At 47.9% G+C, this 18,927-nt stretch overlaps 6 protein-coding genes across 6 annotated transcripts; 5 read left to right on the top strand and 1 right to left on the bottom strand.

Moving 5' to 3' along the window:
- Positions 1-2,056: 2,056 nt before the first annotated feature.
- On the top strand, positions 2,057-2,984 carry N7446_007313 (DUF2841 domain-containing protein; the record flags this gene model as incomplete). Its single annotated transcript, XM_058516059.1, has 3 exons — positions 2,057-2,387; positions 2,442-2,627; positions 2,674-2,984. The coding sequence occupies 3 exons, from the start codon at positions 2,057-2,059 to the stop codon at positions 2,982-2,984; spliced, it is 828 nt and encodes a 275-aa protein (XP_058373237.1).
- Positions 2,985-4,738: 1,754 nt separating this feature from the next.
- On the top strand, positions 4,739-6,169 carry N7446_007314 (uncharacterized protein; the record flags this gene model as incomplete). The annotated part of the gene is made up of 2 exons (XM_058516060.1): positions 4,739-5,022; positions 5,164-6,169. 2 exons carry the CDS (start codon positions 4,739-4,741, stop codon positions 6,167-6,169), a joined length of 1,290 nt encoding a protein of 429 aa, XP_058373238.1.
- Positions 6,170-7,494: 1,325 nt separating this feature from the next.
- On the bottom strand, positions 7,495-9,957 carry N7446_007315 (uncharacterized protein; the record flags this gene model as incomplete). Its single annotated transcript, XM_058516061.1, has 2 exons — positions 7,495-9,750; positions 9,805-9,957. The coding sequence occupies 2 exons, from the start codon at positions 9,955-9,957 to the stop codon at positions 7,495-7,497; spliced, it is 2,409 nt and encodes an 802-aa protein (XP_058373239.1).
- A 4,112-nt stretch (positions 9,958-14,069) lies between these two features.
- N7446_007316 (uncharacterized protein) lies at positions 14,070-14,766 on the top strand (the record flags this gene model as incomplete). The annotated part of the gene is given in 4 exon segments (XM_058516062.1): positions 14,070-14,078; positions 14,198-14,296; positions 14,315-14,465; positions 14,555-14,766. 4 exon segments carry the CDS (start codon positions 14,070-14,072, stop codon positions 14,764-14,766), a joined length of 471 nt encoding a protein of 156 aa, XP_058373240.1.
- A 2,233-nt stretch (positions 14,767-16,999) lies between these two features.
- Positions 17,000-17,731, top strand: N7446_007317 (uncharacterized protein; the record flags this gene model as incomplete). Its single annotated transcript, XM_058516063.1, has 3 exons — positions 17,000-17,097; positions 17,186-17,521; positions 17,581-17,731. 3 exons carry the CDS (start codon positions 17,000-17,002, stop codon positions 17,729-17,731), a joined length of 585 nt encoding a protein of 194 aa, XP_058373241.1.
- On the top strand, positions 17,732-18,377 carry N7446_007318 (uncharacterized protein; the record flags this gene model as incomplete). Its single annotated transcript, XM_058516064.1, has 2 exons — positions 17,732-17,939; positions 18,031-18,377. The coding sequence occupies 2 exons, from the start codon at positions 17,732-17,734 to the stop codon at positions 18,375-18,377; spliced, it is 555 nt and encodes a 184-aa protein (XP_058373242.1).
- Between the last annotated feature and the right edge of the window lie 550 nt (positions 18,378-18,927).

The following is an 18,927-nucleotide window of genomic DNA, read 5'->3' on the forward strand; positions in this document are numbered from 1 at the left end:
AAGCAGCGAAGCCTGGCCACTCACCACCCAGGACACCAATATCTCCAGTACCGTAGACTCAACCGCGCTTTTACGCCTACTAGTAATTTGTGCTTTTCTTTTCAATCCCTGTAACTAACTTTCAAGCTTTCAAGTCACTGGGTAAAACCATCTGCCCATAGACGCAGATATTATCCTTTGTAATAGGACCGGCCATTGATCACCACGTTTGTGGCTATGTATTTTATTCTATTTTATTTTGCTACCTTGATCAGAGTTTTCTTTTTCCTCTTTTTTTTTTTTTTTTTTTTTTTTTTTTTTTTTCGAACTGCTGCGTAGCCAAATGCAGAACCCAGACCAGTTGTAAGACATTTGCCGAGGTGAGACTTGTAGATCCACACCCAAAGAGGAACTACAGCTGTATTAGAAAGAACGCAAATGTGATGGAGAACTTCATGACAAGCGAGGGGAAGCCTGCGCAATGACCATTTTGCTCTCGTATCAAAGATGCGCTATTTGCTTATGTCCTGCTGCGCGTCGTTAGTGGTCGGGACTTTTGGCCGAACTTGGAAGTCAGGGGTTCATTCTCTGCAGCAAATGGTTGACAGGAAAAAAGAGACAAGCACGACTGGGACCTGCAGTCCAAGCGATATGATGGCCAAATGACACATCGTGTACATTTTGTCCATTTCAAATATAGCGATTTCAAATGTGAGAGACTTGAGCATGTCAGTGGTAGACCGAATTTTTGAATGTATGGAACAGACGGACGGGCAGACTGAGGGAGAAACATCTGTTTAGTGATGATCCATTGCTACATACGAAACCTTGCTGATTCACCGATCGTTGACAGGCTATTATGACACAGCATTTTTGGTTGGGGGACCAGTACTTTTGTTCTGAAGTGATCTGCACTCCGAGTGCGCTGGAGCTTGACAACGTTTCGATTACTCTAAGGATTGCCTTGCTCTGGTCCTCGGCGAATCATTTTCATAAAATATCACCAAGCTGTCATCTGGCTAGGCCGGAACTACTTCATCTGCCCGCTCAGTGCACAGAGACATATTAAGGCTCAGATGGTATTTCCATAATTGTTGGATTTCGTCGTTCTAAGGTGGAGCCCCGAATCTCAAGGCATCCGCCAAGGCCATGGTTCGGCGCATGAACCTCAACATGGGTATGTGGGGAGCAATTCTGACAGTCGCATACGTCAAAATTAGAGTGACCGCTAAGCCAGATAACGCTTCCCGCTAGGATACCCCCGCTCTGCTGCAAATGTCGGCTTCCGTGGCAACATTGATTTTTCAATGATACCTACGATTGTTAGACCAATTATTGACTGGCCGGATTATAAAGACGCCTCTCTATAAATCCCTTCATCTCCTGCTTTTCCTTTCACACAAAAATATCCACCATTTAAGCGCCCTGCTTGTCCAATCGACCATGCAAATGTCGCTGACTACAAATTCTTCGGATGTGATCATCGTTGATTCTAAGCTTCCCTCCCCGTTAAATCTGACAGCCAGTAAGACTCCTATTGCGAGCGCTCGTCCGAAGGATTTGAGTGGCAATTCCTAAGGAAACCCAGACTATCATTCGTCCTAAGCGGCATTTGTGAACACGGGCTGATATGGTTTTAATTAGCATCCCCGTCGTTACAAAACTGTGATGAGGGGGCCTTTCCTCATTTTGCAGTTATTTATATTGACCAAGCAGGTAATATCCGCCATAATATTTCGACTTCCATCTCCAAAAATCGTGACCGCATCCTGTCACCAGAAGTCACAACCCGATTTCTACAAGCGGTCTCGGCATTCGAAGGTAGTCCCGATAAGATTCAATGTTGGTGAAATCCCTGACTGCATCTTGTTTGTTAGACTAACCCGAAGAATTTGGAATAGGTGTACAGGCAACGCCGCCTCACGGGCTGCTAAGTCGTGGAACTGCCCAACCCAAACAAACCTATAACCTTCAAACCGCGGGGCTACTAAATACTCAGGCTCATATCGCTAGCCTAATAGCCCCAGCATCTCATGGATTGCCAGTCGAGTGGCCTGAAGAGCTAGTCCATCAATATATGAGAACCAGTGTATCTTCGCCAGATGAGGTTACACCACAAATAGCAGATACCGTGCTAAATTCCAGGAATGTTATGATATCTCTTGGGAACGCAAGCGTTCTTCGTCAGTACTACGGAAAGGTTTTCGAAAATCTACAACAGCGGAATTGCAGAGTTCTTGCAAAAGTGTATGTCAGGCTTGTCGAGCCGCGGAAACAGGTCAAATTTCCCTACAATGGCCGAAAGAACTTCGCAGGGATAACATACCAATGCAGTTCAGATGAGGCTAAACCGCCCTGGTGGCCGCTTGAAGTGAGACATCGAGAGCCAGATCATCTGTACAAAGCTGGTGAGTAATTTCTTTCTCGCTGCTCATAACGACGTACTTTGACTATCGATCTAGAACGAATCGAGCTTCTCGTTCATATTCTCTGTGAATTACGCGCCAGCCACGGAGTTACTGCGCGCAGATTGAGAGCGGCAGATGAGAGCATACGACGACAGATATATCCAACCGATCGAATAAATCTACTTGATGAACTATACTATGTGCGAGAGAAGGAAGAGAAACTTCTCGATGGTTCTATCAGTATGTATGTGTCCCTACCCATGGAGCTTATTCTGATTATTTGCAGACGTGAACACAAGAGTTTCGATTTCGCGCGACAACGTGCCAAACGACTTGGAACTTGCCATCTTTCAAAATCCCATTGGCGTAAGACGCTCTCCACGCAGCCAGATGTCTGAAGCACAGCCGATACCTCAAGATCCTCTCCTGCTCAGCGGGCCAATTAGAGAGGTTTCACACATTGTGCCACTCGGTTCTGGTGCGCCCGATAGCGAAACAACATGGTCTCCTCACCAGATGTCCTTCGCTAGTCCTCAGTCTGTTTCAACTTCCACGTCTGTATTCCCTTCAGATTTCGAGTACGGCAATCAGTCTTAGACAAGCTACCTCTCTAATCTAGGCTCTGTGTATATGGAGCATGACTTTCTTAGTGAACTGGCCTATCAGTCCTATTTGACGGACCCTTCGCGAGAAATACTAGGTCATCGACTAGAACATCTCCCAACCAAAGCCCGGCCTATAATTGAAACAGATAAAGAGTCAGTGAACGTTGACGGATTCAACCAGGGCCTGGAGGGATGTGCGCGGCACTGATGTTAGAGATCCTTGTCGGTCGGTAGCGATAGTCGATGTATCTTCAACAATAGGGAGCACAAAACGGAAGTGATTTTCAAAGCTTCGGCCGGCATTTATTTTATGCTTGGTATTCAATGAAACAGCGAATCCCGGAAGTGGCCTTTTCACTGCCGAGGTTCAATCCTGCAGAACCACATATAGATAGGATAATGTCCGAAAGTGGGGTCCTTCTCAGGGTGGATCATGCTCCCTGTTCACCGGGGATGATCATAGTCTCCTTCTTCCCTGAATCCGGGGTACCAGAGTACAGACTGCACGTGCTATGATAACAGATATATCTGTTGACCCTCGGTGGCCCATAAGTTAGTCGCAGCCCCGCAACTGATTGGTGTTAGTAGGCCCGTAACACTAAGGTTGGGGAAAGTCATCGACAGTCGCACTCACTCTCTAGGCACGGATCATGGTCAACCGCCACATTCTTTAGAATAAGTATCTAGCGAGGGGTGTACAAAGGTGACCTATAGGCCCTAATCTAGGTTGAAGGCAGGCTTGGATCTGGTTGCGCGGTTCTTGCATCTAGAAGGAAACGGACTTCTGGAAAGAGGGAACATCAACGTTCAATTAACCAAAGAATCGAAGTGGTTTCATTTGGATACCGTATTTGCAGCATTCAAGTCCATTTACAAGTTAACAGTTGCTCGGTTGCGCCCTGTACCCTTTGGATCCTTTTTGTTGTGTCTATCCGGTTCTCGTAGCCGTTAATCTTAATATACTCGGACGCTAATTACGTGGCAAATTCCCGACCGTATAATATATTCCAGACTTAGAGATTATCGGCTGAGAAGAGTAATGCACCGGGATCGCTTGCACAAGGTGTCGTTAGTGATGATGTCATCGATACCGACCGCCCTTTGCACCTAGCTATGTTAAGAGGTCTGGGTATCAATCGAGATGTATTCTACTCAACATGAAAGAAAAACGTTCGATACTCAGTATCTGTTACTTTTCGTCTCTTTCCTGATTTCTTTCCCCGCTAGAGGACCCTTACATATGGAAGCGAACCATAGTTTTCCACAGAAGTGACGGTAGCTACGGGTGGCTGAACCGAACGGTATCTAGACGCCTATGACCGAAAGACTTGACTCAAGTATCGCCACCATATTACTTATGACTGTGCTGGTATATGGGCAGTTACATGGGCGGGCGTGTCCTGCCTTTCGATGTTCGACATTTGTACAACCACCAGTCTTCCACCAGCACCAACTTGGATCTGCTTCGCCAACTAGAAACGCTTCATGAGTAGCTCGGAACCTTCCAATCGTCGCTTGCCAGAAACAACTGAGGCCTGGATCCTTGGAAGCGGAACTGCCTCTCTAGCGTCAGCTGTTTATCTGATAAAGCATGCTCATTTACGTCCTTCTGCTGTACACATCCTGGATGAACACTTGTCCTTGCAGCAAATAGTACATCAACCAGGTAATTCACATGAAGGTTACGATCAATTTGCAGGGTGCCTCCCTGTTCCCATTGGTTCGGAGTTGACAGAGCTTCTCGATATGGTTCCGTCCGCATTGGCAGAAGGCCGCTCTTATCTCCGTGACATCCAAGAAAAAGAGGAACAACTCGCCATCAATGGAAAAGAAGGCACCTGTTTTATCACTCAAAATGAAGGAGCTTTAAAACATTTGCCTACGAAGTCGCTGAATATGCGGTGGATTCACAGGATACGTTTGATGCGTCTCCTTATTAAAGAGGAGAAAAGCCTGCAAAAAAAGGAGATCCGCAATTATTTTCGAGAAAGCTTCTTTCAAAGCACATTTTGGATGATCTGGTCGACACAGTGAGTAATTGCACGACCTAGCGCATTGGTTTTCCCCGGTTGACTCCAGGTATGCGAATCTATCAGGTTCGGTTTTCAGCCCTGGCACAGTGCCCTAGAATTCAGGCGTGCTGTTAGGCAATATTTATCCGACTTCCACAGCTTAAGTATTTTGAGCTGCCTGGATCTGACTGGCCATTATCAATACGAGGCTATTTATCTTCCATTATATCTTTTTCTCCAGAGCCAGGGCGTGGATTTTCAGTTCGGCATCAAAATAAGGAATGTCGAAACCACGGTCAACCAGGATTATCATACAATCAGGCAGCTAGCCGTTTCTCAGCACGGATTTGATTTCAAAAAATCTCTAGGCCATAGCGATATCGTCATTGCTACACCGGGCTCAACTGTGTCAGGTTCTGCAATTGGAACAAATGATCTCCCGCCAGCTTGGAATTCAGTTCAAGCAAGCGATAATCTCGACGCAAATTGGGCACTATGGTTGGAAGCTGGAAATAAATATCCTGACTATGGCAACCCTTACACCTTCTGCACACGCAAATCCGAATCTATGGTGGTATCCTTCACTGTTACCACCGGAGATATCGGATTCGTCGAATTTCTTCAGTCTTCGTCGCAGTGCACATCTCAGTCTGGTGCAATAATTTTCATGAAGAATAGTAACTGGGGCTTGAGGCTTTGTCTCCCTGTCCAGCCCGTGTTTGCTCAACAGCCGCAAAACGTCCGTATACTCTGGGGCTTTGCTCTACGTCCCGAAAACGAAGGCGAGCATGTCAAAAAGAACATGCTTTTTTGTTCCGGTGCAGAAGTCATGTCCGAAATCCTACATTATCTGGGTCCCTCTGGCGAAATGGCCACAGAATTTTTACAGCGTTCTATTACCATACCACGCGCCATGCCAAGGATGAGCTCGACATTATTGACCAGATCCCTCGAAGATCGCCCTTGCATTAACCCAAAATCAGTCGTAAACCTCGCTCTGGTTGGGCCTTTTGTCGAGGTTCCATGGCGAACTTGTGTGGACACAAGCTACGGTGTGCACACGGCACGGGCAGCCGTATCACGTCTTATGGGTCTTCAAGACTCTCCTAAAGTATCTTCTGGCCCGTCATTCTCGAGGCTTTTGGTTACTCTGCTATGTAAATGACACAGTGAAAGACCCTGTGTAGCAATTCTGTTGATGACACCGGGACTTATTCTGTATGCAGTCTTTATGCAATCTTCTAAAATACAGCCAATCTTATTGCGAAGTTTCAGATGTTGAGAAAATTTTTGCAGAGGCAATAACGAATATATGCCTAAGCAGCTTTAGCCGCTGCCTGGAAAGCTCTTCGTCTTCACCTCTGTTCAAAAAACTTTCGACTGCTGCAGAAAAGTACAGTTGAGCAATGTGGACGACCTCCTTGGCGTTGCTTGCGGATTGGTCCGGAGAAACCAATATTTTACTCCTCCCAGGTCACGCAAAGATGCTTGGTACAGAAACTAGAAGGAGGTATTCTTATTTTAGCTCGCAAAGGAGCAGTCGCTCACGTTCTATTAACGTTGCTTGATGAGCACCCGCCCACCGATCCTCGAGGCTGTTGGTCCGTGCCTTGTGTGAGCAGATCTACTCGCCCTGGACCCTGGGAAATATGACACTCATCGGTCTCCAAGATGAACGACGAAGTGGTCTATAAGTTCCGCTACGGCAAAGTTCAGTGATATACAACGTTCCCAGGAATCAGGATATTCTCGATAATGTTGAGGGTGATGGCGTTGAATGGTAGATTCTTAGTTGGGCGAATCTGCGACCCATCTGTCTTCAAAGCTAATAGTACTTCGCTAAAAATATGTCCCAGCAGTGGCAAACGCAGCAGGAAGGCATACAAGTCACTCGTATGCATGAAGATCTAATGGGTTCTTAGTTGATCCTAGATGTATATCCGGTACCATACCTGTTAGGAAATTCTCTCATTTTTGGTCGGATTTGTCAGACTGCGAGGTTATCTTCGATATTATGCAATGGCTTTACATGTAAAATGTTTCCGCAAATGCAATCTGTCACGTAGTGGTAACATCAACAGCCCCGTGACATGTAGTATGAGGGTATTAATCGTTGATCTCGAACTGGTCAGGCTCGTTGTAGTTGCCAAAGAGCAGCCATCTAATATCAGAATTAGAGCCACCGATTCATTGTCCCATAATCTCTCTAAGAGCCGATGTTCTTGGATATTGAAGATACGGCTGGCGATAGATCGAAAACTATCTTTCAGTGCGGCCTCCAACGTTGCGTTCAGCCAAAAAAACTCCCAGTTATAGTGCCCGGTCGTGGCTCTGCGTCAGCCGCGCTTTCTGCCTTAGTACTTCTAGCACGCCCTTCAATTGATTGGAGGCTCACAGCGACGTCACATGAATCCGTGTCCGGATTCCGGTATCATCATTCTTGTGACAGTTTGTCGGCAATAGACGGTCAGGGTATGGGTCTAAAGGTCCTCACAAGGCTCTCCAACATGGCGCTCTCCACGGAACTTGCGTGTCAGGAACCAAGACGAGGTAGACCGGAAAGAGAGTCCCGGTAGAGAAGAGCGCGACAATGACACTAAATGAGTATTGGACGAAGTGTGACTGTGTAGCCGCCCACATGACGAAGGGGAAGATACATCCTCCAAGGCCAACTCCGACATAGATGAGACAGGCGGAGCGTTTGGTCCACTTGCCAATACCACGTAACGCTATGGCCACTACGAAGTTTGGAAGCGGCCACAGGAATAGCGATAAAGCAAATGTCATTGCCTGGAGCGAACCTGCGGAAGGCCAGTTGAACGTCACAATAAGCGCAGAGCATACAATAGCGCACACATAGTCTGCAAGCAGGACAACGCGCGGTGGTATGAACAGACATAGCAAGGCCGCAAAGAACAACCCGACAGCATCGATAGCCGTAACAACTATTTGAAAGTTGGCAGTCTTAAGAACTGGAGATGTACCAGTGCTGCCAGAAATGCTAGATAAGAGATAATCGACATTTCCGCGGAGACAGACCACTGCCCCGGTTGCACATGTCACTGACAGAGTAGCTATAGCCGTCGTAGCGACGATGGAAGGAATTCTGCCAAAGAAGCGTCGTGTATCATCCAGCGGAAGTGTTGCATGCCAAGCTCGCAGCTGCGAATCGGTTACTTCGGGCAGAGGGAGGTAGTAATAGAAAATGCCAAGTAAGACAACGAAAACAGAAATGGCTAGGTAGGTCCATTGGACAGCGATCAAGCTTTGGTCGCTGCCTATATTCTGAAAAATAACCTTCTCACTGAGCACATTGCCTATGGTCCCAGCGATTGCTTCCACACCTTGACCAAACAACACTCGAACTTCAGCGTAACACGGTGGTCCGCAGAGCACAAGGAAAGTGTTAGCCGTCAAGTCCAGTAAGCCTGCCGCCATCCCAACAATAGCAGTGGAGACAAGATAGGACGGATAGCAAAGCAGTGCAGCAGAAGGCCAAAACATCAATGTCCCAACGCAGCAAAGACCCAAAGACGTGAGGAACGTAGCTTTAAATCCTACATCACACACGATACGGTAACCTAGGGTAGGTGCAAGAGCAATTCCCCCGTACGTGGCTGATGTGATGCCAATTGTCTGAATCCGGTTGCGCACCACCGGGGCTAAGCCGGCAACCGAAAAAAGCAGCACTTCGAGAAAGACAACCAAGAAAAGAAGGATGCAAACAAAGAAGCAGTACTTTGTGGATTTAAAGCTGCGCATATCAAGTATGCATTCTGGCTCACGCAGATTAACGAACCCGAAATCTGACAAGCCCGGCGGTATAGACCCAAAATTCATAGCGACTTCCCCATTGCATGAGGGCTGTAGATCCTCTGTGCACGGTTCGGCAGCTGGCTGCGTCGAGGCTCTTAACTGTAACTGTGCAGGGGTAGCTGTGCCAGGTATTGAAGGACTCGCCTGACGCGGGTTCTGTAGCTGTGGGAGCTCCACCGTCGACGACGAACGTTGGACGAATCTGCGGGTCTCCCAGATCTTCAACAACGCGTTCCGCGCTAGGAGGGCAAATAAGGGCCCCAGAGTGGGCATGCATGCACCGACTATGCCGACATTGATGTGGGCGGCGGACCATAGCAGAGCCATGCTCGCATTATAGGAGAACTCCCGGTTTGTGGCCAGTTTGGTACTCTGTATTTGGCTAAGATTGGTGGCTGCCAGCTGCAAGTAATAGATCCGCGCGACGTCGATTACCGTGATAAATATAACCCCAAGAATGAAAGCCAGGATGACTATTGCCTTTCGCACCAGCGGCAGAGACAGGCTTGTCAGCGCCGGGATCGGCAGGACAAGGATGGCGAGATCGATTGCGATATTGACTGGTGCTGAAGCTATATAGATCTTCTCTATTGAGAAGCAGGTTGCGTCTTCGATCGAAGGGTCAAATGCAGCCACCACCGGACTACACTGGAAAGCGGTCAAAAATGTTATTAAGACTCCGCGGACATTGGCTAGAACCAGTGTTATCCAGGAGCCCACACGTAGGAACTTCTGGCCTCTCGAGATGTTAATATAGAGGAGGAGGATAGCACTCTCTGTGGCCATCAAGGCAGGGTTAAAGAGAATTAGTGCAACGTACTCTGACTTCACCAGCTGTGAAGCCCATTCGGTGGTGATGAGCTCTTGATGGTACCCGAGACCTTTAAAGGTTCCGAAGTCGACTGCAAAATTCACCCCAAATGCGAGTATCTAGGACCTCGTCAATGCACTCTGATCGGTTTCATTAACCTCCGTAACACTTACCCATGCTAAGAGGATTATGCAGTCTTCCAACGAACGGCGCTTGATGAATCCGAATGCCCGGATGAGACGGGCACAGACGACAACGGTGGCGAGCACCCAGGCAGCAGATACCCCGACGAAGACGGCCCTGCTACGACTTGTCTCAAGGGACATTTCGAACTGGCGCGCGTAGGGAATTGTTAGCGGGACGCAGCGCTAAAGGGTGCAGTCCTTCAGACAAGAGCTAGGTTAAAGTACCGAACGAAGGGATTCTCCTCATGAAGCCATTCCTACTTACCTTTATAATATTGCGCCACGCTTATTAATTACACTGCAGTTAGTTAGAGCGCTCCGGTTACTTTCGGTTAGTATACTCAGCTTCCACCACGCAACCTACCAGAGGCGTGAGGCGTCAGAAGAATTTGTGTTGTAAGATCTAATGCACGCTTCACGCCACTCAGTGAAATCTTACGTCACCACTAGTATCACGATAATATTGGGTTTTAGCCTGAAATTCCAGTTTAACGCGCCTCGAAAAGCTACACCCACACCAGTGCAGTCGTAGTGAGCGCTCCAACCGTATACGTATGTGGGACTTGGCCACTTATACTAACCTGCACGTAATGATAGAAGCAAACATAGCCATCCCCCGGTTTTTACGACTCTCGAATTTCTCTGGCCTGGCTAATCAAGAAGTAGACCTGTCCATAAGAATCTCGAGGACAGCGCCGGTCTTTTATGTGCAAGGGCGGGCATGAAGAAAGTTCGCGCGAGCTCTCATATGACTCATGTAATCTGCTCCGCTCGAATTAAGCATAACGGAGAAGATCTCACAAGAGCGCCAAGGAGCCTGGCCTGTTCCCGTGCATGCGAAGCTCAGCACCACCAATCTTCAGGTCCTGAATCTGTCGGCTAGCTCACATTTGCTTGTCTGTTCCCCGTTTCCCAAAAGGAAGGCTTCCGTGGATGCCAGCATGCGCACCCCAAATTCTCGTGAGAAAAGCCCAGCTCAAGACACAAACTTTAGTCTGTTTGGTGCAATCTTGGTCCGATAAACTTCCCAGATTGGCAATTCCAGACCGGCAAACGGCTAGACTACTGTAAGATTTAAAACTACTTAGCAGTGCTGAACGCGTTCGTCAGGTAAAGAATAAATGGACAAAAGCAACAGAAATGGGTATGAAACAGTATGGAACCAAATTGCATGTGTCGACATCACTGAAAACTGAATCTTGAAGAGACTCAGATAAGGCTCCCATGAAAAGGACCATTATCCCCCAAACCTTTGTCTGATATCTGATTGATGAAGGTATCACATAATTATTAACAGATGTCACATATGCTAGGTCCTAAGAGCCCATGACGTGATTGACTGAGGACATCCGGGTCGATTCCGAAGACTCATCATGGTTACGGCACGGTCTAGGTGGATCCCTGACAATCGGACCATACGACCACCCATTCCTTTGTTTTCAACATTTTCTTCACAACTACCGACAAGATCGGCCTTCACAGGCTCTAGAAGCTTTTTATTCCACTTACAATTTTGCGTACACGCTGGAAATATCGCTACTAATCCTCGATAGACGCGGTGGCTATCTCACACCTTAATTCGACCGAATTTGCGAAACGCGATTACCAGTCTCTATAAACCAGCAGATATGTGATCAACTTCTAGTACCGCTTGATATAGGACTTTTCTCTGTGCTTAAACGCGCATATGGTTCCTTATTGGAAACCCGGCGCAGCTACGATATACTTGATATACACTCTATATAGCCCTCTTATATCTCTTAACACGCAGTTGGTGGCAAATACTCAATCGTCTTGTGGTGACAGCTTATATTCATATGGAATTCCAAGTCCTAGATTGGATACCGCTCATCGAAATAGCCGAGAACTTGTAGTTGCGAACCTACCTACATTGCATGCATACAAAATATGAACACGGTCCGTCTTCTTTTTTACAGCTTGAACATCGGTGCTATCGCCTAGTCGCATGGAGCATACTGTACAGGGACATCCTGTTCACCGCAGATAATTCCTTCTCGATGATTTCGATCTTCGCGCGCAGTATAGATTTGTCGTAGCTTCTTGCAACGACGACGATCTGTTTGATTCCATGGAGCAAAAAGTTGGGCGGTTACCTCTAGCCGATCAGGGTAAGACCATTTGGATACTCGAATCATATCCTAGCAAGATATGCCTTACCTTTACCAATACTTACTGAACACCCTGGAGAACTACTTTAGTTAATACGTCCATGGATCACACAGTAAACCAGACATACGGTCACCACAGCCACTTGCCCTTAGAAATCCGGGGTCCACGCAACAGAGAAATTATGACGTGTGAAATTGCGGCCCGTCATCCTTTATCTTTTGTCTTTTGCGTCTAGTCTCGCTAGAGGGTTGGTTTGTAGAAGATTACTTTGTAAGCGAACGACAGTAAATGCTTCATGCGAGAAAGAAAGTCAGATGTACGTCATCGCCGCGTAAAGGGGAACGCACTTGACCCGGCGTTCTCATTTCTGGGGAGCTCCTTGTTACTGGAAGGCCCATCTAAAAAGTGCAGGCCCTCAAGGTCTGCCAACTAGAGGAACCGGACAGGCATTAAATATTCGGATAGCACATTGTACGCTATATTTATCCCAGGTGATTGAGTCCTAGCTGCTTTAGGCGTACTCTCTCATCAATATACTATACTTATCTACGTATAAGCTGCAAAGGCCTATAGCTTCATGGCGTTCATTAAGTGATTCTGAGTTTGGTAGACCTACAGTTCATATACTTTCGTCTGTCAAAGACGATTCAGGAGGAAGCGCATTCACTATTTGTGACCAGACCAAAAAGGCAAAGATTGAGATAATATAAACATCTAGAGCGTCTATGGGCTTTGGCCCTGCGACCTTCAAAGAGTCAGAGTGGACGTTATCAGGAAGAACTCACTATGCAGTCTGGTACGGGAAGATATAGGAAATCGCCTAATGTGGATGATTCATTAGTGTTCCATCTTGATAATATATAACTGGACTTTGTCCCGCATCAGCCTTGCAGACGTGTAATTGCTAACAATTCCTATGAGAAAAAAATGGCACCTGATTGCCGTCATAAAGAACCCACCGCTTTCAAAATCTGCCTTAATATATATGCTGTGAGTCGGCGATAACATTACGGTGATGGGGGAGTTCTTAGCAAGATAGTGATAGTACCTTGAAGGCGTGACCCCTAATAGTTCAGTGAATGTAGAATACCTAGAACGCTGTTGGGGAAAGGATGGGCTTACAAGGTTCACGGTGGGGGCCATGGAAAAAATATCAAGAAAATAAAGTTGCTGGACCAGCTAGCAAGCCGGTCTGCTCCTTGGCATCATCTGATTGGATCTCGCGGCTCCAGATCCCTCTCTAACGTGAACTAATGCTTTTATACAGTAGCCCAAGGCTTAGATGCCCTATTGCGGCCCATTTCCATGCCCAAGCCACGAATTTTGTGGCATGACAACAGCGTCGCACTTCATTCCTGAGGCCAGCGCTTTTTGTCCAACCACATCGTCAGGGGCAGTTCGGCAGCGGGGTTTGAGTGTTCTCTATCCAAACGGTCAAATATTTCTAGTACCACGTAGATTTCCAAAATGTGTTATGTTATTACTCGTCTAAGGCACCTTGGTAAAGCACATCCAGTCAGATCACAGCTGTATTTGGTATAGTAGATTTTCAGTAGTCATTTGATCATTATATTCACACTAAGTGTATGCATTTTGTATTCATTCTTGCGTAAACATCTTAATCCAGGCACTTGCTGCCGAGCCGATGTATCATAAAAGTTATAGGTTACAGTATAGGCCCTCCGCTCTTTCTTTCGAGCAGCCCCTTGCCTTGTCCTCATCTGTTTTTGAGAGGTTCCTGTAAATATTCTTATGACGACCACAAAAGCTCTTCATTCTAAGTCGGGCTCCAAATGACATGTTTCTAGATCTGAATGGTCGATGTTTTTGCCGTATCGTTTCCATCGGTTCTGCGGCCAACCAAGGAATTGATGACTGACCAAATAAAATCAGCAAGCACGTCGAGGAAATGTTGGCACAATGGAATGTCTCTTCGGCATTTTGCCGTTATGTATATTGACCGCGATGGAAACCTTCGCCGCGAGATATCACCCTCCCTCTGCGACAGTCGCGAGGATATTCTTTCTGTGCAAGTTACGGCGAGGTTTCTAAAAGCGGTGGCAGAATCAGGGGTTAGGCTTATCATCCATTCTGGCCTGCCGCAAACCCTTTTCCGCAAAGCCATGCCCCATGTAATGCAAGCTTCCGAAACCTTCGAAAAGCTGAAAGAGATAGGGACAAAGTCGACATTATCATCGTTCAAGGATGCTCTACCCAACCTGCGCCACCCCAACCAAAGACAACTTTACAGTGCGGGGAGACGGTAGGGATTCAGGGTCTCAACACGGGTCCTTACCCAGCCTTGATCCCAGTCAGTAATAGCACGTTCCTTCGTCGGTACTACGAAAGAGTCTTCCAAAATTAGCAGCGAACGAATTGCCGGGTTATCGCTAAAGCCTATGTGAAAGTTGTTGAGCCGCGCAAACAAGTTCAATATCCTTACAACGGACGCAAGACTGGCGGGCATAACACAGCAAATGAGCCCCGAAGAAACCAAGCCACCGTGGTGGCCACCTGGGGTGACCCACCGAGAGCCTGATCACCACCTTACTGTAAAGCTGGTAGGAAGACCTTCTCTCTGCTCCCAACTTGACTAACCTTCAAATAGAGCGCATCGCACTTCTTGTCCACATTCTTTGCGAACTGCGTCTCAGTCACGGAATAACAGCACAAAAATTGAAGCTCGCAGAGCAACCCACTAGACGGCTCATTAGTCCGATGGAACGATCACTACTTTTGGACGAGTTGTACGCCGTTAGGGACGCGGAGGAAAAGTTTCTAGAGAGCTTAACTGGTAGGTCCCTGCAACTGACCGTATAATCGAAGCTAATCACATTTCAAGAGAGGAATATTAGTATTTCTGTCTCGAAGGAAAAACTACCCAACCTCTTCAATGCTGTGGACCCACAACACCATGAGAGCAATGGACAAGTTGATAGGAGGCCTTCTTTTGAGCGGATAGGTCAGAATTTGTCAACGAGTAGTAGAACCCATCAAATATGGCTTGCGAATATGAACAACCAACATTCGATCAGGGTTTTCCCTTCTCATCAGGAATCTCTCTTCTATCCCTGCGCTCCTTCATCGTCATTGATTTCGCGCCAGGGGCTTCCGTGTCCTGCCCCAACGACAGTGCATATCCCCCTGGACTTTAGCTCCTTTGGCCCCTTGCCCTGCCAACTCGCTTTATCCGAGGCTTTTGGCGACTTGACAGACTTTGTGTAACTGTGAAATTGAGCCTACGATGTACGTCGACACGACTTAACCTAACATTACACGGAGATTTGCCAGTTTAAAAGAGCGCCTCTTGTATTTTCTACGCAAAAGATGGAAACGGCAGCCACTGTACCTAATTTGTGACTATAAATACAACGCATATCAATGCGGCTGAAATGTGCAAAAGGTAGCAGCTAATGTTGACACGTCAAAAGGGCGATCTAACCACAACAGATAACAGCGTAGTTAAATAGAGGCCGTAATTAAATAGAGGCCGTAGTTAAATAGAGGCATAACTCTTGCGCATTTGCGCGCAAAGGAGTGCGTTCCCTCTCGGGTGTGTTCAATACACTGAAGGTATCAACTTAAATTGCAAAGTTCTCAGGCTAGCCCACACTAACCCTTGCAGTTCAAGTCAAATGTTCCCGTTATACTTCGCTACACCATCCGCTCAAAGGTCAGGAGGCTAAGCGCAAGAATCAGGAGCTTGATCGGAGTAGTGGGCAGTAAGGCCCAAAAGCATCATTAGCTGTATTACAACAACGCCACATTACTTACCCTTGCCGCTCAATGCTTGCTTTGGGGAGACAACTGGACAATATCCCACGTCCTTTCTGCTCGGTCAACGCAGGTTGCAGAAGTGCCGATCAATTGCACACGGCTGCCTCACTTTCATGTCTGATTAGCTCTAGGTTGACCTGAGTGTAACACATTTGAGCATGATACGTCATTTCTGGTACTTACCGATCCCCCCAGGCTGCCTTTTTTTGGCTATCTATGTTCGTCAGTAGCCGCCGCCAGAAAGCCCGTCCAGACAGCCCAGGGGCCCGCACAGCCTAGAGACCTAGAAGCGCGTTGGGATTCTTGCTAGCTTTTGCCAAGCTAGGCAACTATGCATCCACTCCCGGTTTCTGGGACACGGAATTTTTCGCTTCTCCAGTTAAGGTTCCACTTAACGCTAGAGTGCCGATGCAAGAGATTGTCAGAGAATAGAATATCAGAGACCGAACATACCCTCCGGGTATAGCCGAGTCCCTGGCCGGGACAGGGGATAGACGTTTCCAGTTCTTTGCGCAGGGAGAGATGGCATCACTAGGAATTCCGGAGGACAAAATATCGAATTAATCAAGGGGCTCATTCCTTATTTCACGAGACAAAGAAATATGGGAGCAGTGAGAAAATACCGCGGACGATGAATCATATAGGCAGCGCAGATGTGCAAGACGTGTATGTGCGCACAAGATGCTTTCGCCGAAAGTTCTATGGCTGTAAGAGAGTAGCACAGACGAGGATCACCGGACGCCGGGAAAAAGAAGCAGCAGAGGCGAAAATATGAATGTGGTATGCAATAAGCCTGACAAGAAAAGGAAGGCCAGAGAAGGAAGGAGAGAAACCATCAGAGCAGCAATCGGAAGAGAGCGCAAAGAGCCGACAAGAGTTTCTTAGCAAGAGAACCGACCAATCAGCGTCCATAATGGCGAGGGGATCGTCCCCCTGACCTGATTTGACCGCCATGCAAAATGAACCATGCCCGATGGGCCGGTTGCGTCCGTGCGGTTCGTCCCGGTTACGCAGCGAACAACGGCCGCTCGGATATTGATACAGTAATGCCATGGCACGACTCATCCATGCAACCCTGAACCTTGGTGAAGCCATCTGCCACATTGATGATGTCAAACATTGTATAGACACCATTGCATCTGCGCGTCTTATCGCATCTCCCCTTCTTGACCGCTTGTGCTGAGTTTGTCTGTGTTTTGATATCTCTCTCATTAACAGTCAATTCACATCTTTGCATGCTTAACTCATCTCGCAGTTCTTCTCCCCGTATTCATAAATGAGCGATTTCAACAACCGCGACGCTAGCCAAAAGGTTAATCCAAATGGTGATGGCCCAGTTCGGCAGGAAAAAGGCCCCTTCCAGCGGAATCGGCCGTATGAGCTGAGTCCCCATCCTGTATGTGCGTCCTGCAGTCTTAAGGTGCTTTGCGGGGTCTCATGGTCGTTAATTATAACTCCGCAGTACGAGCTCTCGTCCTACCGTAAGCCGCTGGAGCTTGAACGAGGCTATCACCAATATCTCCTCCCTTTTTCACAGTACGCGCCACCGGACTCTAGTCCGCAGCAGTATCCTCCGCGATATCGTTCTTTGCAATATCCGACTCCACAGCATCTGCCTCTGCCAAACATGGCTGCAATCAACGCGCATCAAGGGCAGGGCCTTTATCATCTTCTTCCGCCGCCGAGGACGTTCCGCCGTCATGCACAGGCGTCAGCTCAAGCACCGCATGGCTTTTACAAAGCAGCAGCTCCGCGACAGCGAACGGCAATTGCCTGTCGGCACTGTCGGCATCGCAAGGTACGGGAGAACCTTGCCACCAACCCCGGAGTAATTGTGCGCTGATTACACTTACTTAGATCCGCTGTTCTGGGTTCGAAACCTCTGCAGATGGGCGGTGCATCAACTGTATTCGCTCAAACCATAGTTGCATTTTCACTCCAGTTTATTCGCAAACACAAGCCTTTGTGCCCGCGCACGCTGTCTATCCCCATTTACGAAATGGACTGAATGGACCCGCTGCACCTGGACCAGGAGAGTCAGGGGCCAGCGATGGACCGCAGAGCCTGTGGCGCGCTCATGGGCAGCCACTACCCCCTCAGCAGCAGCCGCAAGGTCCTGAGACCCCCTGTCACCGCCCCAAGACTTGTCCTACCAGGACGGTCGAACCCCAATGGATGGTGCCCCGCCACTCCTTGCGTCAGCCATGCTCAACCCGGTGAGGCAGCCATTCCCCCTCACTGACGGCAAGAGATAGGACCGATCTAATGCTATGATTGCCCAGAGACACCGCCGAAGCTTTAACTTAGGTTTTGAGTATCCCCATCCAACCAATCTGGCTCCCATCACTTCCGCTGGGGCGGACCCCGGATACCAGACCCATACCGCGCCGAGCCCTTACAGTTATCCCCCTCGACCGGCCCACGATAGCCGCAATTCGTCCTCAACGCATGGCTCGCCCTTTCCGCCCACGCAACCTCACCCGGTACCTTTGCCATCTCAACAGAGCAATGTGCCACCTCAGTCGAGTGCGACACCAACCCGGACCTGCACATCCGGTGGCCGGCAACGAAGCGGATTGAATGTGCACGACATGCTGAACGCATGTGATTCCACGGTTGATACAGCACCCATAGCGACGTGCTCGACGCGCTGAACCGTCGCAGTCCGCAATATGGGAATTTTGAAGGGAAGACGTAGTAGCCGTAGTCTCGTCGGACCGTTGTGGGACCTGAATTACTCCAAGAAACTTAAAGGTGGAACCCGAGTCTCTCTTTCCGATACTGTCCTACAAGGGCGCAGAGAGAGTAAAAGAAACTTCCTTGGGGACAGCATTACCGATCTACGAACCATCCTCAGTCTGGATGATGAAGGCGACAAGAACGTCACTCGCCGTGTAGAGCTGTTTTCGAACTCTAACTTACTGTACTATCTGATAGTAAATGGAAGGGACTCCTATAACTTATGCTGATTCAGCAGTTGTTGCATTGGGAAGTGGGTGTACAATGTAACAAATAACGTTAGTAAGAATATTTTCCATTTTTACCGACACATTTCATAAAGCTAGGTGGGCCGATAGGCTGCCTTAATGTGACCTAGCGCGCTTCAAGTGGGGCACTGGGAAATATTGTGTGAGAGAACTAAGGTAAATCTGATTTCGAATATCATATCATATGAGGGGGGTTTTTAAGAAGCCGTTATCTGAG

The sequence above is a fragment of the Penicillium canescens genome, assembly GCF_028828765.1.
Source record: "Penicillium canescens strain IBT 15451 chromosome Unknown utg000004l_segment0_segment0, whole genome shotgun sequence".
Lineage (NCBI taxonomy): Eukaryota > Fungi > Ascomycota > Eurotiomycetes > Eurotiales > Aspergillaceae > Penicillium > Penicillium canescens.